General features: G+C 40.5%; 1 protein-coding gene across 5 annotated transcripts in view; it reads left to right on the forward strand.

The window, feature by feature from the left end:
* The first annotated feature begins 388 nt into the window (after positions 1-388).
* Positions 389-19614, forward strand: part of LOC18429784 (calmodulin-binding protein 60 A) — a 55222-nt gene continuing 35996 nt past the window's right edge. For 4 of the 5 annotated variants that reach the window (XM_011623470.3, XM_020664610.2, XM_088848698.1 and 1 more), the window contains exons 1-2: positions 389-632; positions 1121-1196. In XM_011623470.3, coding sequence (XP_011621772.1) covers positions 556-632; positions 1121-1196 — 153 coding nt within the window. In that variant the 5' untranslated portion in view covers positions 389-555. The remainder of the gene's footprint in view (positions 633-1120; positions 1197-19614) is intronic. The other variant, XM_088848701.1, reaches the window with a different exon arrangement.

Here is a 19614-nt window from a genome sequence, read left to right on the forward strand (position 1 = left end):
TTAAAGTGACTCAACGGTGAAGAGAGGCCGTACCCATTTTTCTAAATAGATCAGGGACATTTTTTATTTATTTTTGAAAGTGGGGTGTACCAGGTACGAGGGTGTTATCACCACGACCTACCCCTTTCCTTAATGCGTTATTGGATTACCGCGAAATCACGTCTCACATAAACGGGATAACGTGGGACGGCGGCCCCCACTTGGCGGAAGAATACTTTTCCCGTGCGGAAAATGGGGACATGGCCCTTTTTACGCGTGATCGTACGCGGGCCCTCTTTCTCTCTTAGACGTGACCGACCTTACGCGCGTTCAGTGGGCCCCCACACCATTCCTCCACCGCGCCCACTTTCTCTCTCTACACCTTGCCTCCACCCCCACCCCCACCCCCACTCTCTCTCTCTCTACACCATACCCAACTCATACGCAACGATGCTCCATTGATTCCCTCCTCTTTAGGGCAAACCTCTGCTTCTGATTCTCTCAGCCGCATGGGTGATTTGATTGTACAGGTTTCAACCTCATTCACGCCTTAGAATCCAGCTCCTCTTCATAACCATGTCACAGAAGCGTGGCAAAGAGCAGGATGGCAGTTCCCCCGAAGAAAAGCGTCAAAGAGTTCCCGCCCTGAGAAGGTCGGTCCGAAATGAAGCTCTTTTTTCGTTTTTTCTTTGTATATGTGTCTGTGTGGTTCTATGTCTAATTTGCAGTTGGGTGGTAGTGGTGGTTTGATATTTCATCTGTGATATGATTTTTTCGCGATCTGCGTTTGCCATGTGTTTTATTGCTTGCTTGATTAATGGTAGTTCGCTGATGTGATTTTTGCCATCGAAGGAGCAGATGTGGGTTTTTGTTTTTCTTGGGTTTTTGGTTTGGAGGTTTGATGAACAGTTTGCGGTTCTTTGGCAATGGGCACATACGTGTGTTATTGGATGCTATCTAAAAGCTGTCATTGCGTCGGTGTTCTCTGAATTCATGCAAGTTTTTTTTTTTTTTTGGTTTTTCTTATTTATTGATCCAGGTTTCACATTTGAAGGACATTTATTCTTAAGAAAAAGGTCTAGTGTAAACTTTCTTTGGGATTGTTTTGATATGCACGAAATGATTGGATTATATGTGGCAGAGTGATTCTGGAAGCGGTGAAGATGGACACAATTCAAAAAATCTGTTCCACATTGGAGCCCGTGCTTCGTAGAATTGTGAGTGCATTATTATTTTATCCCATGAAAGATAGTACTTCTATTCGATGTTTAGATTCTCTTACAAAACTTAAAAGCTCATTTCTTAGCCAGTGGTTTACTTAGGACTTCTGAATGTTACTCTTTTATCTGTCCTAGATGTCCACTTTTGGTTTTTATAATGTCAATAGTGAGATTTAACTTGTATTATCAGCATCCACGGATTCAAAAACTTTGTTTAGCTTGTTGAGAACAACCGACTCACTAGCTTCTGATTCTTTCTGTGAGGATGGAGATTGAACTCTATGAACATGTCTAGGTTGCAATAAAACCATCATAGAAGCTTTGTTCCCATGAAAGCATCAGAAATTCATGAAAGATATGGCTGCCAAACTATTATTAAGCAAGTTATTACTTCAAGAGTCAATAGTCATGTTAGGGGTTCATGGTCTTACTTAGCCATCCGCCCTTGATTCAGAGCTTTGTTTCCTTCCAATATGGCATTGTTTAGCTATGTTCGTAGGCCCTCCAAGTCAATGCCTTGACCTAGTAAGTGTCATGGTCACCTATATCTACAGACATACCCGCAAAGAAAACATCCGCCTCCCATCCCTTTGTGATATTCAACAAGAAAATAGTCATATCTCCACACCTATCAAAACCTATTTGCTTTGCCAAACTATAATGTCTCAAAATTCCTTGTTGCCAACCAACAACAAGTTTCAGATGGACAAAGTCGTCGTCGTCATCATCATCATCCAAGCCTTATCCCAATTATTTGGGTTGGCTACATAAATCCTGTTCCTCCATTCTTCTCTATCAAGGTCATACCCCTCAGTAAGACCAAAAGTCACCATATTTTTCTCACTATTTCTATCCATGTCTTTTTGGGCCTTCCTCTTGCCCTTTTAGAGTGTTCCACTTGAACCAAATTGTACCTCCAAACTAGTGCTGTTTTAGGTCTGCACATGGGCAGCCCCACCTGTCTATTTTCCCTTGTCGTATCGCCTATTGAAGCCACACCTAAGTTCCCTTGTATGCATTAATTTCGAATTTTATGTTTTCTTGTCTTGCCACTCAGGCATCTCAATATCTGCATTGTAGCTACGCGCATCCTATTGATATTGTTTCTTCACTGTGCAACATTATGTCCATAGAGCATGACAGGTCTTACAACTGTCGTATAAAACTTCCCCTTCAGTCTAAATGGTGTGCGAGATCACATCAAATTCTTGATGTACATCTCCACTTCGACCACCCAGCTCTAATTTTATGTGCGACATCTTCCTCAATCTCTCCATTCTCTTGGATTGTCGATGTTGGGAACAATCGTTTTTAGGTATTTCTTGACTATCAATCTCCACTACTTCCTTGTTTTTTTACTCCTATTATCACTAAATCTTCATTCCATATATTCTATCTTAATTCGACTAATTTTAAAACCTTTAGATTCTAGAGCCTCCCTCCAACGTTCTAACTTTGTCTTGACGGCACCTCTTGTCTCATCGATCAAAACTATGTCATCTGCGAACAATATACACTACGGTACCTCATCTTGTAGGTGCCTGGTTAACTCGTCCAAAACCAAAACAAAGAAATATGGGATCAATGCTGACCCTCGGTGGAGGCCTATTGTCATTGAGAACTCACTTGTCTTTGCACTAATCTTCACACTTGTTAGTGCTCCCTTGTACATATCTCTCACTATGTCAATTTAGCCTCAGTGACTCCTTTCTTTTCCAACACGTGCCAAATTAAATATCTAAGTACTTTACTGTATACTTTTTTTAAATCAATAAAGAGCACCACATGGTTTTTTCTCTTCCCCCTAAACTTCTCAATCAGTTGCCTAAGTAGGAAAATGAATTTGATTATTGACCTTCTTAGCATAAAACTGAACTGATTTTTTAATACACTTGTTTTACGCTGTAGTCGTCGCTCAATCACTCTCTCCCATAGCTTCATAGTGTGGCTCATAAGTTTGATCCCTCGATAGTTTGTACAATTCTGTATGTCTTCTTTGTTCTTGTGAATATATATCGCAATATTTTTCTCCATTTGTCTAGTAATTTATTTGTTCTCAACACCCTGATGAACAACTTGGTAAGCTAGCATATGTCAGTCTCCTCCATGCACTTCCAAAGCTCTATCGAGATACCATCTGGTCCTAAAGCCTTTCTTATTTGCATCTTTCTCAAAGCTTCTTTCACTTCAGATATCCCAACCTTACAAATGTAACTACGACCTCCACCCTCATTTATGTCAAAGGTTCCTCCTAATGTTGTGTTCCCATCACAATATTTTTCTCCATTTGTCTGGTAATTTATTTGTTCTCAACGCCTTGTTGAATAACTTAATAAGCTAGCATATGCTAGTCTGCTCCATGCACTTTCAAAGCTCCATCAGGATACCATCTGGTCTTAAAGCCTTTCTTATCTTTATAATATTATCGTTTTTGCTTAATTGCCTTCTGAACCTCCTTACTTTGAAACTAGGTTTCTTTGTCAAAATTTCTTTTCGCTCTAGTTTTTCCTAAAGCTTCTTTTGCCACTTTGTTAATGCAGTTGACCATCTCATTCCACATAACATTATCTTTTGTGCTCAGAATTTCACTTTCATTTTTATAACAACTTATCCCTTAATAAGTTCTTCTTTTTTAAATTCCACCACCTAGTTCTTGGGCACCTATTAGTTTCACTCTCTCTTCCATCTCTCTTTAGGCCGACATCCATAATCAGATGGACAAAGTCATGCCTAGAAAAATTACCTAATACCCCCAACCATTCTACCTAAAACTGTTTTTGCCGTGTGATATCTCGTACTCCAACTCATAAAGAAGCCATGTTACAAACCCGAGCGCATGTAACTTACCAATCCCATACAAATCATATTCAATAGGCAACATGTTGGGACATATAACAGTCTCATTTGGGGAGGATATTGCAAAGGAGAGAGTCAAAATGCTTAAGAGGTTCATGATTGGAGGTTTTAAACCCAAAAGACACTACCCAAAAGACACGACCTAAAAGGTTTGGAAGCTTGGATGAACTAGGGTCTGGAAAATTTCCTCCTAGGTGCTGTGCAAATTTCTGAAAACTGAAGATATTTTTTGGTCTTGCCATAAAAAACTAAGATTGAAAGAAGCTTGGTTTTCAACAATGGAGGTTCAAAGGGGCTGCCCTTGCCATCTCACCTTGGTCCTCCTTTTATACAATTTTCTTTTTTGGGGAAAATTGTTGATGATTTATATACATAAATGTAGAATATGTCCATATAAATCATAGTTAGCGGCAGTGTTTCAAAACTTAGAACGGTGGGGTGGATCGTTCATGCACAAATCCGTGTTGGATCGCTGAATTGAAGATTCGTGTCGGGTTTGGATATGTTCAAATCGGTGATCCAAAAAAATATTAAAAAATAGATGAAATAAAATAAAAATTGAAATAGAGATTTACGGGGTGAGGATTTAGAGAGGACCCAAGAAAACATTAAATAAGCTTAAAAGAAAAAGAAAAAATATATACAACGAGGTTTTAGGGGGATCTGGGCTGTGACCTATACCATCCCTAGAACCGGTTCGATCTTGATCGATTCCTATTTGGATCGGCAATCTGGGTTGAAAATTGCCAGGTTTTAAAACACTAGTTACCTAGAACAAGAACAAGGGGATCTATAAGATCTGAAGTCGGAATGCAGAAGCAAGGGAGGCTCGAAGATCTGTAGTTGAGGGAATGAGTTCTGTAAATCGTGAGGTAAAGGAATTGGGATCCTTAACATTAAGTGAATGTGTTCCATAATTTCCCAGGAGCGAATGCTAAACTGAATGGGATAATGGTCCATTGAGCTTAGGATTGAAGCTTCCACGGATCACTTATCCACAACATTCTAGTTCGGGAGCGAATTCCATTGAACAATTATTTAAGCAAGTTTCACTCTAAAAAATTACTCATGTGGGTCCATTATATGCACATGACCTCATATTTGGCATCAATCAATTGGATTGGATGATTCCCCCTTGACTATCAATTAATGATTATATTTAAGAATGTTGTGATAGATTCTGCTCCGATACATAACCTTTTCTTAAAAATAAAAATAAATGTTGCCATATATAATTCTTAATCGCTCTCCTTCGTCAAAGATTGCTAGGTGCTCAAGGACTATAGAGAAGAGAGATCTCACATTTCTTAGCATTTATGTTATACCATCACCCATAAGGCAACCCCATGAGTGGCTCATTTGAGTGACCGACACTCAATCAATAGAAGTCTTTCGCAAGGTGGACAGGAGCCAATCAACTAGCCCCAAATAAATTAGGCCTATTGACCGGCAACCTCATTCCTCAATTTGAACCGCAACTTTACTGTCTTTTTTATCTCTTTCCATTGTCTTCCTTCTCTCTTCCTGCCCGCTCTGGTTGCCTTTCTTTGAAACTAGTCAAGTCATAATTCACAAGGTGTACGAAGTTGTAAACTGTAAAATGTATACAAAATCATGGCCTTTAAAAACTTTGTTGGTCACAAAAATTGGAGATCCACACCCCATTGTATATGAATATGAAAATTTGCTGGTGAAGCTCTCTCCTAAAGTATAATATGCTCAACTCCAAGTTGGTGGATTCACAGTTCCAGTTATTCATGGAACCATGATTTTGGGCATAGGGATCTGGATCTCATTCACTTGGGATCTAGTTCCTCAATTTTCTGAATTGAGATCCTTGAATAAAGGAAATGCCTGAAATCAATATCCCATGTCTCGGAGCGTACGATTGAGTTTTTGTAGCAGGAGCGACCCCCTCCTTAGAAGATCTTAATGATTATGATATAAAGTGCTCCCAAGTGGGGTATGGCTGCCCGCAAGTGGGGTGCTCTACAAAAATTATCCCATATTCTTGCTATGATAAAAAGGAAAGGGAAGGAGATTGAGTAACAAAGCATGGGTGAAAGACAGTGAGAGGACAAGTGCAATATGATAGACTCATGGCTAGAGAGGCAGGGCGATATGGAAAGAAAAAGAGGATACAAGTGATAGAGGTAGAGATGTGGAGAGAGAGAGAGAGAGAGAGAGAGAGAGAGAGAGAGAGAGAGGTACCCCAGAAAACCTGGTGCTCTACCCGAAAAGGGAGATTATAGGGTTAGGCAGCCCACATAGCTGGGTGCTCTAACACCAACGCTCATGGCCCTTCCAACATTCCTACCAATAAAATAAAAAAAACAAGAGGTGCAAAGGAGAGGGAGAATGAAGGTGGGGGTAAGAGGGAGTGAACTATAAAAATGGAACATAAATAAAAACCTTTCAAAACCAAATGTTATGGTTGTGACAAGTTGTCTTCAATCCCCATCCATACCTTTTTTGCAAGTGTATCAGCTGCTGAGTTACTTCCCTCCAGTCTGTGTAAGCCTGCTTGTAGTAGTCTGCACAAGTAAAAAGTGTGGGTTAGTTTCCATGGGCATTGAGACCTCTTGGAGCCCGTTAAATAACATCTTTTGAGTCTCCTTTAATAAGGAGTTGATCGCCCCAATTGGGATTGAATCTTTTGAGGGCTTTGAGGAGGGTGTGAGCTTCAACCCAAATGGAATTTGCAGAACCAATTTTGAGGGAGACGGTAGCAAGAGTTTTTTCTTTTTTTTTTTTGAGAATGTTAACTAAGGTAGCAAGAGTTGTTCCTTTTGAATTTCTGAAAATGTCTTCAATACCACATGGACTAGAGTTCCCTAGGGAACACCAATCAACATTGAGCGTGATGAACCAAAGGTCTAGGGGGTATCCATGCTATGGCCGTCCTTGTCTAATTGGTTTGGAGTAGAGAATATTTGGCCAGTTGGCTTTGGAGAAGTCTCTTAAGTGTTTGGAGTTGTTGGCCCATAAAATTGTGGTCTCTTACATATTCTGGAATGGCTATTGCACTATTTTTGTTCTTCGTAAAGGTGAGGGAGGTTTGCTCCCCCCCCAAATAGCTCAAAGAGTGGCTAATATGGAGGCTCTCCCAAGGAAGAGGCCTACTACTGAGGTGTTCCTCTTTCTTTCTTTCTCGGGGTGGGGTGGGGTGGGGGATAGTCTGAGAAGAGGTGCTCAATGTAGTTGGACGTAACCTGTTCCAATTGAAAGTCTTGTAAGTGTTAAGTCCAAATTTGGAGGCAAAGATTTAGTGGAGAAAAAGGTGTCTGTGTGATTCTTTGTCCTCTTCGTAAAGAGAGCAATGGTTTGCTAGGTTGTAACTTCTTTTGAGCTGATTTGAAGGTAATGTCCATTTGAAGATTATGATCTTGATGAAAGCTTGGACTTCTGGAGGAATTTGGATGAGCAAAGCTTTAATATGAATGCACATTGAGGTGGAAGAGAAAGGGTCAAGGGCTTTGTATAAAGAAGCAATTGAGAGAACCCCAGGGAGAGATGTGGACCAGACCGCCCTGTCGCAGCCAAACCCATTTGTAGAGAAAGAAGGTAGCAGGCTATGAAGGGCTATTAGGTTCTGGTCCTCACATTTGTGGTCTTATAGTGATCCTTGTTAGAGTGTTCTAGATAATGTACAAATGTAGTATTTGGTTTGTAATTGCTTAAAGTCCAGGCCAGGTATCTTTTAGAGGTGCGAGACCAAAAGGGAAACTTCTCCTGCATTTACTTTGAGCCTTGTGAAAGGCATGAAAAGCTCATTACAAGCAATGAAGTTTTTGGAAAACCAGATGGAGTCTAAGGCCTTGGTTTCTTGATACGGAACCAAACCAGATTATTAATGCATCAATGCCAGTGTTCGCAAAATTGAACTTTAACGGTTAACCGGACATGGGCCTGGAAGGGGTTTAACCGGCCTAATCGGTAAACCGGCCGATTCAACGGTTCTAATCGGGCAAGTCCTAGTTGCTCAAAAAAGTGTTGAAAAATAAAACAGATAACCAAAAAAAAAATCTACTAAAATATGAAAAGCATATAAAAAATGATTAAAACTAAACATATTCAAATGAAGTTGAAAATTAATGAAAAAATAGATTTTAACGAATCAATTTTTGAATTAATGTGAGTATTAATGGCTAAAATGATTTTTTATCTTTACCATAAAATAAAGGATATTAAAAATGCATTACAAATCAAATTCCTTATTTTTGGGAATTTAAATTCATTTTTTAAATTTGTTTTCTTTTTGAAATACCGGCCGATCACCAAAACCGGAAATCAGGCAGTTAGTGGTTAGATCGCCTGGTTTTTCTAACAATGATCAATGCCATACTTTGAAGGAGAACTTCACATTATAAGAGGTTTTGATGGGTGTCAAAGTGTCAGCACCATTTGTCAAGAAGAACTCAGTTCATCTCCTTCATGCTACCAATGTCTAGGCCTTGTACCTTCTTAGGGGTGCTAATTTTCTCCCATGCAGTCAAATGGATCTTATTGTGGAATTAGTCTTGGAACCAAAGAAAGTTCTTCACTAAGTTCTGAGTACTGATAATGCTAACATGGATCCTGAAGTGTGACATGACGTAAATGGGAATGTTAAAAAGGGTTGCCTTGATCGGGGTGATGCGGCCTCAGAATGATACAAACCTTCCTTCCCAAGTAGCAAGGTGTTTTTGAAGTTTTTTCCCTACTTTGGGATCCTATAGTGCTTTGTGTGGATTTATCACAGGGGGAGGCAGAGGTATTTGGCTGGGAGTTGACCGGTAGCACAGATAAGTCTATTGATGAAATTAGAAAGGTGGTCCTCAGTGAGAAGTATGCCCATTAATTTAGACGTGGACATGTCGATTTTCAAACCATAGGCCAATTCAAAGCATGTAAGGAAGAGCCATAAATTTATCAACGTGGTCATTAGTAGCACCAATGAAAACCATGGTGTCTTCATATTGGAAGTTACAAATTTCTTTACCAACCTGTGAGGGTTTGAAACTAGAAATGGTTTCTCTTTGTATGGCCTAGAGAGGGATTTGCCAAAGATCTCAGCAGTGATGGAGGATAAAAAATGTAAAAGAGGGTTCCCTTGGCATAGAATGGTAGAAATGGTCTTTGGGGGTGCCATTAATAAGAATAGAGAAGAGGAGGAAATGAACCCATGCATCCATTCTATCCAAACCTCCTCGAATCCCATTATGAGAAGGACTTGGTTGAGGATAGACCAATTGACGTGTTTGTAGGTCTTTCCCCTATCTAACCTCAGAATAAAATCAATTTTTTGGTTTGATTTCTATAGTAAAGGCTTCATGTGCTATGAGCATACGTCCAAGATCTGACTATTGCTAATGCAACCACTTTGATTTGGAGAAATGACTTGATCTAGACTTGGATCTCAGTCGAGAATAGGGACTTTAGAAAGGATTTTGTGTGATGAATTGAGAAAGCTAATAGATCTTAAATATGTTATATCATCAGCACCCTTAAATTTTTGGGATGAAGGCGATACATGTTATGTTCATTTCTTTCCTGGATGCACCGAAGAAGCCAAGAATGTTGGGGAGTACAGAAGATTGCAACAGGGAAGCCATCGGGATCCTATGCTTTGTCTTTGCCAAAACTCAATATGGCTTGTGGATCTCGTCCATTGCGAAATGTCTTTCACGCCACTATGCAGTGTTTAATGGAGGAAAGGCAAGTCGTATGGGGGGAGGGGCTTTGAGCAAGTAGTGAAGAAATTTCGGAAGGAGATGTGATGCAGGGAAGACGAGGAAAAAATAATTAAAATAAAAATAATAATAAAGGGTGAGAGAATATACTCTCTCTTAAGGTCTGCAAGGGAATCCACCCCAAACTCTTTACTTAATTCCAATCGCCCTTTACAATGAAGGGATATCTTCCCTTTTAAATACACAAAATGAACAAATAAAAATAATAAAAAAATCACAAAAGAAATCACAAAGCAAATCTCTCTTCCAAGTCATTATCTCTCTCCAACAAAGCAAATCTCTCTCCTACCTCATTATGGTCCTCAAGGCATTTCTTTGCTTGCATAGGCTTTGAAGAGTGCGATATGATGTAGCAAATCTAGTGACACCCGGTCTCAGTATTCCTCTTTTCTTTGTAAAACTTCTCATCATGCTAACGGCTATGGTGTAATTATAAATAAATCCAACAACAAACATAGCTTTTGAAATCACCCAACAAAATATAGATATTGCACCAATTTCCTTAAGCATGAGATTAACAATGAGCTGCGCAAGGAGTCCAAAATATATGGTTCCTCTTCGAAGTAAAAAAATGCCCATCTGCAGTGTAATTGACACCATTGTAAATGACAATTTGTACGACATGTTTCTCTCTAACAAATTCTACAATATGTGGCATCATGTGACTTGTTTGATGCATCAACAAGCTTAATAAAAAAAGTGCTTGTTGGACAGTTAACCAAAAACTTAATAAATACCTTTAACTTCCCATCAGACCATCCGTCACATATAATAGTTGTCATACTTCTCCCACCCTTCTATTTGAGAAATCAAAATTTTGTTAACATCGGATGCAACATCGTTCAATAAGGGCTCCCTAAATACATGTAATGTAGGAGGATTAAATCCTGGGCCGAATTGCCAAATTGCATGGACATGCAAAACTCTCAAGGGTTATACTATTAAAAGGAATGCTGGCCATGTAAGACCACTTTGCAATGTATTTACTCACCTTCTTCCTCTCTTCTTTCTTGTATCGATTTTCAATTGTGATTTTTTTTTTTATTTTGTATTTTTTATTTTTTTTTCTGTTCTCCTAAACTACAATTTCGGGGTCAGAGGTGTAAAAATTAACCATTGGCCCCTTAGAGAGAGGTGTCCTTTTTCCAACGTTATTTTTAACCCTTTCTCTTGACAGTGGAGTACCCTTTTGCCTCATACCAACTTCTGACATCCTCATCATCTTCATCATCATCATCAAATAATTGAATTTCATCCATCAATTCTTTTCGTTTCATTTTTTTTTCATTTCTTTTTGTTTTTTCAAGCTATCCATGTATTCTTTAATATCCTTTTTGATATATTCAGTAGCTTGTGGGCATGCTCTTACATTCTCCGAAATTCCGGCTAAGTGTTCTTTTTTGCCGAAAAATACCCCCCATATAAGTGTTTCCATAAAGGGTACAAATAACACCACGTTCGGTCTTTCAGATTTTTAGTTTTGCATATTTCCAAGTAGGATCCTTGTTACTAGAAGATTGTGAAGAAGACATTGCCCCAAAAAAAGTTATTGGTGTATTAGGAAATAAAAATTAACGATTACTTGAAGAAAATATCGATTTCTTCTTGGCCATTGAAACTTTCGATTTGTTTTCAAAACTTCGCTAAAACCTCCTCAAATCAACACCCAAAATAAACAAATCAACAAGACAACAACCAAAGATCATCCAAGATGAAATTCCAAGAATTTCAAAAAAGTAAAATTTCCACCACTTTTTTTTATCAATTTGATCTCTTAAAGGTCACGGAAGTGGCTGATTTTGGTGGTTTGCGGGTTTAATACCCCGCAAACCTCTTCCCCCCCTTTTCGGGTCTTAAAAAGACAAAATACACCTTTTCGAGGGGGTATTTTTCATTTCACACACGGGTTGCATATGCGCCCTATGTGAGCTATGCGCTATGCAGCCGCATATGCAGTGGGATGCAGGCACATCCCACCAAAGTGCATATGCGAGGTCAGGCAATGTGGTTCCAGCCATTCCGTGTGATGAGCTGCATATACGGCGATGCTGCCACACTTTAAATTACTGATTACAATTTTGCCAACGCTCGCGGGCCTACTTTTAGCCCACGAGCGTTGGCCACATATGCAGGCACATGACGCCTGCATATGTGGGTGATGCACGTAGTAAGCTTGTGCATCACCTCTAAGCACATATGCTGCTTGATGAGATGAGCTTCAGGTCTCATAGTGCCTGATTCGACCCCATAAAGCTGTAAATGGTTGCATTTTTAAACACTGTGTCAAACTTAGGACTTGAATAGCCATCATTTGGAGGTTTGGAGCACTACTCCCATGCTAGCTCCACCATTGGGCTGCAATTTGGTGCAATCTCTATAATTAATTTAACATTATTACTGAAGAATTTAATGAATTTAAAACATTCCATTAGGAATCTGAAAGAAAATTTTCAAATAAAATATATTACTTGGATTTGATTCGATACTTTGTTTCACCGCCAATTATTTCTTGAATGACTTCAAAGCGAACTTATACAAAATTAGTCGATCAACAGATATTTAATCTTGGTTTTTGAGCTCAAGAACTAGTCTCTCAAGCCACTCATTAAATCCATCCATGATTGTATCTTTCCTCCCAATATCTAGGTTAACATAAAAGAGATTCTGGTTCAAATAGTACCCATTTGCATGTGATGGTCTATGAAGTTACCTATCCAACTTGCCACTTATAATCTTCCAAATTGGGTGATACTTGGCCTTGTGATTGTGCACTTCTATGTTATCACCTTCTTTGCTCCTTCTAGTGCATCATATATAGAGCCCAAAGAGGCTTGTCGGAATCAGCCAAGCGCAAGACCTTTAGCCAAGGGTAGAAATACTGCTAGCGAGTGCTTTAACCTGCGCCAAAAAGCCTTAGAAATAATAATATCACATGCTCTCTTTTCTTTGAGATCTGTAAGACCACCTGCACTTGTCTAATCCTCTGAAGTGAACATAGATGTCAATGGGATCCTCCTACTATACACGCTCTCAAGACTCGGGCAAGCGGTAGCAAATCTGGTGACCCCGGCCCTCACTAGCTCCTTTTGTGGGAACTTGCGCTTCATGCTAAGGATAATGGTGCAGCTGCATATGAAGATTGTGACCTCCTTAGCCTTAAAAAGTGTCCCTTTAACATTGGGTAAGTCGCCAATCACCTCAAGCATAAGGTCTAGACAACATGCAGTGCAAGATATCTAAAATATAGGAGGCCTCTTCAGGCCAAGCAAATGAGTTGCAGCTAAATTAGGAGTAGTATTATTTATGACCATTTGAATTACATTCTCCTCCCCAACCTCTTCAGTGCCCTTATCAAAATAGGAGTATATATAATGCGCATCATGGACTTATTCAAAAGTATCAATTGATAAAAAAATATTGTACTCCAAGGGGATAATTCACCAACAATATCATGATACTCCTTGTCTTCCTATCATTTATGAATTAGTCATTATGGAAACCCCAATTGAGCCCACCCATCCTTATGGGACTCGAGGTACTCCTTGGTATGTTCTACCTCTTTCTTCAGTAGTGGCTCTGAAAGCTCATAATGGATTGGGCCTTCAGCCCTTTGCCAAATCAGCCAATTGCTTCCAACATTGTATGGAAGCTACTTAAGCTAGCAGTATTAAAAGAAATGCTTACATGATAATACCATTTTGCAATATGCTGAATTACCCTGCCTCTATCATCCTTCTTATATATGTTTTCTAGTGTCACTTGCTTCTTCCCCTTGCCTTTCTTGTTGTCAATCGTAGTCTTGAAGTTAGGTGCAAAAAAACCATCAAGGGGCCCTTTCATAAGAGGCCTCTTAGACCCAAAACCCCTCTTAGAGCTCTGAGAGTCTGCCACCTAGCCCACCTCCTCTTCCCCTTGATCATCCTCATCAGTGTCAGACTCCTCAAAACTATTAACCCCTACCCTCGACTATGTTATATCCTTCCTTTGCTTATCTTTTATTTATTTTTTGACTCTTATGTAATTACTATTCTCTTTCTTTACAAGTTTGGGAACGATTTTTACGTGGGGCAACATCTCCTCTAATACTAGCAAGATATTTGTTGAACTTATTTATCCCAACATTTGAAACATATCCACAAAAATTGCATATTATTTTGTTGTTTGCGATTTTTATCTGTGTTAATACAGTACTTCCCATCCTGGATCCTCGCTCCTATTAGACCCCAAGGAAGTCATCTCAAATCAAAAAAGGAATTTCAAATATAGATTGTAAATTAATCTTTTTGCTTGATCTATGTTCTTCGATGTTTTTGATGTTGATCAAGGTAGAACTCATTGCAAAAGTCTTCTAATACCTTCACTAGCACCTTAAAAAATAGTTCCAATAATAAAGGATAAGCTTTTGGATGCTTCTTCACACTTAGATTTTTGTTCTTTATTTAAATAAATTTGCAAAATCAATTGATTTGGGGTGTTCTAAACTCCCAAACACCCTTTTTAGTACATTTTGTGGGTCAAAATGACCCAAATTGGGCTTAGAAGGCTCTGGCCGCCAGCCCTCCTAGGCTGCCTGGGCGGGCGCCTAGGTACTGGCTTTTAGGGGGGGCGGCCCAGGCCTAGGGCCCTTTGGGTTCCTAGGCATTGGACGGGCCCTTTTGTTAAGCAATGCAAAGTTCTAGTTTGGCCTTACGTATTATACACTTTGTATACAGCTTGCGGTATCGAGACTTCGGGCAAGTGCTAGTGGCTTTGCTTCGAGAGTCTTTCCTTCCGCAGTCAATTCCTGAAGTTATGTCTTTCAGTACTGGGACTCAAGTCAAATAGTTGAGATAAGTTGTTCGTTGTTTGTCAGGTGCCGTTAGTTAAGTTCCTTTTGTCTGTTAGGTTAGCTCTAAAGGTCAGTGGTGCAACTCAATAAGTGAGGAGGTCTGTTGGCACTGCACAGAGAACAGTCCCTTACGGTAGTTTTGGGAAGAGAGTAGGCAGTTCAAAGAAAGATTACCCTTTTTGTACGCTCTGCAGTTCAGTTCGGTACTAGGGGATCAGAAAGATAGGTCAGGTCAGCTGTGGCTTCCAGGACCGGGACAAAATTGGTTTGGAGATCAGAGAGAGGAAGTAGGCTTTAGAGAAAAAGTCTCTCTTGTGTCGATAGTAGGGAAAGCAGCCGAGATAGAGAGAGAAGTTCTCTTGGTCAAGTGGCTTTAGATCACGGAGTCTGTTTTTCTCTCGTGCACGTTGACAGTTCATGCTGCTTTGCTTAGAGACGAGATCGTGACTTTGAATCAAATCTCTTTCTTTCTTTTCGTTTCCAGCTTCAGATAGAAAAAAAGAGCGGAAGGGAGCGAAGAAAACTCTTTACTTTACTAGTAGGGGCGTGCTGGATACGAAGAAAACTACAGTGCGCACTAGCTGCGAAGAAAACGTAGTGCACTAGAGCGTAAGTAGGTGCGAAGACAAGCAAGAAAATAGATGCACGTTAGCGTCGTGCTTGTCTAGCCCTCACTTCTTGCAAGAAAACGGATGTGTGTTAGCGCCGTGCTAGGCTAGCCGTTGCTTCTTGCAAAAAACGGCTAACGCATGCGCTAGCCGTTGCTTCTTGCTTTTGAGCCAGCGAAGAATATTCAACTTCAAAATATTCAATAAAATCACAAAATGTTAACTTTCTCAAAAAAAAATTAAATAAAACCACTTATTAAGTTTCACTCATTTTGGATCTTAGCAACGCCTTCCTAAGGATGATATTTCATGAATTGAATATATAAAGTGATTGCATAAAAAATCATTTTATTTGGTTAATGTTCACATATTAGGATTGAGGTTAATAGAGTTATCGAGGCTAGGGTTAGCACAGGTCTTGGAACCCAGCTACAAACTTGAAATACGGGCCTTTATCAACTATATGCAAAGCATTTGAATCGGGAAACCAGTGCACAAGTTACTTAATATGCTTCACAATTCGCAAGCTAAGAGGAGTATTTTTTCAATTAGACAATTTTGGGTCCATCTATGAACTGTGACAATCCGTACCTTTGATTTTCCACGATGCATTTGTTCTCGCCTTTTATAAGGAATACTCAATAACTGCCAAGCATTAAGCGTCACACACATCCTTCCCGTATCTCATAGGTGGCTCAAAAATGTTTCACTGTGGGTGAATCCCATTAAGGAGCCATTAAGTGCATCACATCTTCACCACATGAGGCTTATCTTACGTGTTATATTAATATAACACGTAAGATAAGGGAATAGGTATTGCCAACTTTTTGACACGCCTATCTTTTTTTTTTTTGATAATGTTAACGTTGTATTGCTGTAAGAGTGAGTACAAGTGCGGGAGGAAAGAGAGGACCTCGAGCACCCACAAGACGGGTACCTTGGTTAAAAAATAGGTCCCGAGACCCTATACAAAAGGTTGGTCTTGTCTCCCGCCAGATTACAAAAAATTATAGTGTAGCAAAAAAAATGGGGCTTATAAGATCGCATAAGTACAAGTAAAAAAGAAAGGCTAACTACAGTCCTAGGAGATGGACCAGTCGGGGTCTTCCCCACTTGCCCGTGCTCTGTCTTTAGCTAGAATGAGCTCGTCGACGTCCGCCAAGTATGCCTCTATAAGACGTTCATATCCCTGCATATGTGGTGAATTTCGTCAAAAATCCTTGAGAGGTACCAAGGAGTAGGGGAGGTGCTTGCTGCCCAAGAGATGATATTTTGGGTGTCTCTTTCCACCACTAAAAATTGGTCCCATCAGGGGTTGAACTTTTTGAGGCCCAACAAAAGAGCCAAAGCTTCAGCGAACTGGGAATCTCCTTGTCCACATTTTGTGAGTAGGTGAGGAGGATATTGCTGTTGTGATCGCTGAATGCCCCTCCTGCCTCTGAAGGCCGTGGGTTCCCCAACGAACTACCACCAAAGTTGAGTTTGACGACATTTTCTGGAGGGGGCTGCCAGTTGTGAGGTCTTTGATTCTAGTGAGGCTGGAGGTGCATGATATTCTCCCACTGACTGAGGAATGTGTTAGAGGGGATCCCTACAAAGTCCCTGTGGGTAGAAGCCCAAAACGTTACTAGGGAAGTAACCTTATGGAAAAGCACTTCGTTTTTGTGGCCTTGGAACACCCTCTGATTCCTTTCTAACCATATGACTCATATGGTAGCAGCGATAGCTGACTTCTACGAAGTTCTGCCGGCCTTAGGCAAATGGTAGCCAGAATAGGAGGAGGTGAGTGCCTTAACTAAGGTGGGAGCACCCATTGAATATGGAACAACTGAAGTATAAGGCTCCATAGTTTGAAAGCCTGGCTGCAATGTAGGAAAATGTGAGGGTTCGTCTCTTCCTCTTGCAGGCACATAGCGTATCTGTTAGGAAGTGGAAGGCCTCTTTTTTGAAGTTGGTCAACCGTGAGAGCCCGTTGGCAGCAGGCTATCCAATTGAACATTTAGACTTTTTGAGGGGCTATGGTTGACCAAACTTTGGAGAGGACAGAGGTGGGGTTCAGGGGGTAAGTAGGGGGTTGGATGAGTTTGTTGTAGAAGGAGGCAACTGAGAACTTTCCAGACTGAGAGAGAGTCCAAACCAGAGAATCAATCCTTGATGTAGATAAGAAGATAGGGTGCAAGGCAACGGACAAAGAAATGAAGAGTGAAGACTCCTCTTCGGTTAGGTTTCTCTTGAATGAGGGATTCCATAATCTACGACCCTCTGAAAGGACCATTTCTTAAGCTACGGTGGACTCTTTGTTGGAGGAGAGATGAAAGAGAGGGGAAAAGGTCCCTAAGAGGGCAATGTCCATTCCAAAGTTGGACCAATAACGCACTCTCATGCCTTCTTAAGGATGGAAACTGATGGATTGATTGAAAAGGGCAAGAGAGAAAGCAAAGGACTTCCAGACTTCTGAGGCCCTACTGCTGGAGATCCTGTCAGGCACCCACTTGTGTTTCGGGATCCTGTATTTGTTGCGAATGACCTGTGCCCAGAGAGAGTTGAGCTGGTCCAGCCTGATAGCAACCAAGGCTGGCATGTGGAAGACGGACATTAAGTAGACCGGGGCATTGGCCAGTGTGGCTTTGACCAGCATCGAGCGGTTTGCCAGGGAAAGAAACCTTCCTTTCCAGCCAGCCAGATACCTGTCCACTCTGTCAATAACTTGAGCCCATTGTCTTTTTTTGGGCTTCCCCAAACCCAACAGTATACCCAAGTAGGTGGTGGGGAGGTCCTCTATTTTACAGTCCCAAGTAGGAATAAGGGCTCTGATCTCTTTTGTTGTCTGACCCACCCCCATCATCTTTGATTTATCCATGTTGACTTTGAAGCCAGTAGTAGTCTCAAAACATTTGAGGAAGAGCCTGAGGTTGTCGATCTCGAGAGGAGATGCGTCAAGGAAAACTAAGGTATCATCTGCGTATTGCAGATGTAACACTGAAGGACCTTGTGAGCTACATTGGAAGGCTGAAAGAAGACCTTCTTGGTAAATGCGGAGAACCTTAATCTGGCACCCCCATCATTTTTGACACGCCCATCCTGAGAATAGTTATTTTGAACATGTTGATTTGCAACCTATCTGCATTTTCGAAGCATTTCAAAAACAGCCACATATTTAATTGATGTAGTGTTGAAGTCTTGCTTAACAATAACATATCATTTGCGTAATATAGATGCAAAATCATCGGTCCTCCTCGTGCTGATGTGAAGTCTCGAAGTAGATGATGATTTCTATATTTGTGGCAGTTTGGGTGGATGATTCCTCCATAGTGATGAACAGAAATGGAGGGGGATCACTCTAGCGGATGCCTCTGTTGCTCTGGAAGTTACCCACAGGGTGATCGGTTAATTAGGGCCATGAAGGATGTGGATGAGAGATATCATGAGACCAACTTACAAATTAGACCTGGGTGCTTTGAGGTGGCCATGGATCTATACATTGGTGGGCAATAAGCATGCCATCCAGAATTTGTCTTCCTTCAACGGTAGCCCCTTGTGGGTAGGAAATTACTTCTACCACCACCTCTTGGTCTAGATGCCAATACTGCGGCCAAAAACTTCTTGGTACTGTTTGATAGACTAATGGATCTGAAGCAGTAGTGTCAGAATTGGACCAGTCATTGGACTGTTAAAGTGTTTGGTCCTGTTTTGTTAGTAGTTTAACTGGTCATCGAACCGATTATATTGATGAAAGTTAGTCAAAATCCTAGAATTGTATACAAATAATTTTCACAAATTTATAAGTTAGAAAGCTGGTTTATCCAAGACATAGACTTCTACTTGATGTTTGGACCAAACTACTTTGGGGTTTGTTTGTCGGTTGAATTGGTTTGTCTAGTTGGTGCGGTTTGGTTCTGATAACATTGGTCTGTAAGTCTATTAATCTTTGGTCCCATCAACCTTCAGGATCTTTAGGGCTATAAAGGATTTCTTGAGCATGGAACTCATGAAAGATAGCCACAATGTCACCAAACATGAGTTCTCAGTGGTCTTGAGGAACAGCTACCAGTAATCTATCTAGCTCTGGAGCTCTTTATCATCTTGCTGGCTGCAACTTGGAAGGGTCATTCTAGCCAACTTGTGAGTGGCTGGAAGTTGATGTTCTCTTGGCCGAGTGTTTTGATCTGATCTTCTTGTGAAAAGACATTTGAAGTATACGACTGCCAAGGGAGGGCTGTTTATTTCTTCTATCTGTTACCTGTCTTTCAGGCAAAACTGTTGTGCATGCTGCCATTGTAGGAAATGCTTGTGCACATTGAGTATGTTTTTTTTTTTTGGGTAAATCGGTAGGGATTTGGGCCCCTACCCGTTTTGCATTAATAAAGAGAAATAACAAAGAATATAGAGTT

This window comes from Amborella trichopoda, chromosome 10, assembly GCF_054954075.1.
Source record: "Amborella trichopoda isolate Santa Cruz 75 chromosome 10, AtrichopodaSantaCruz75HAP2 v2.0, whole genome shotgun sequence".
NCBI classification, from domain to species: Eukaryota; Viridiplantae; Streptophyta; class Magnoliopsida; order Amborellales; family Amborellaceae; genus Amborella; species Amborella trichopoda.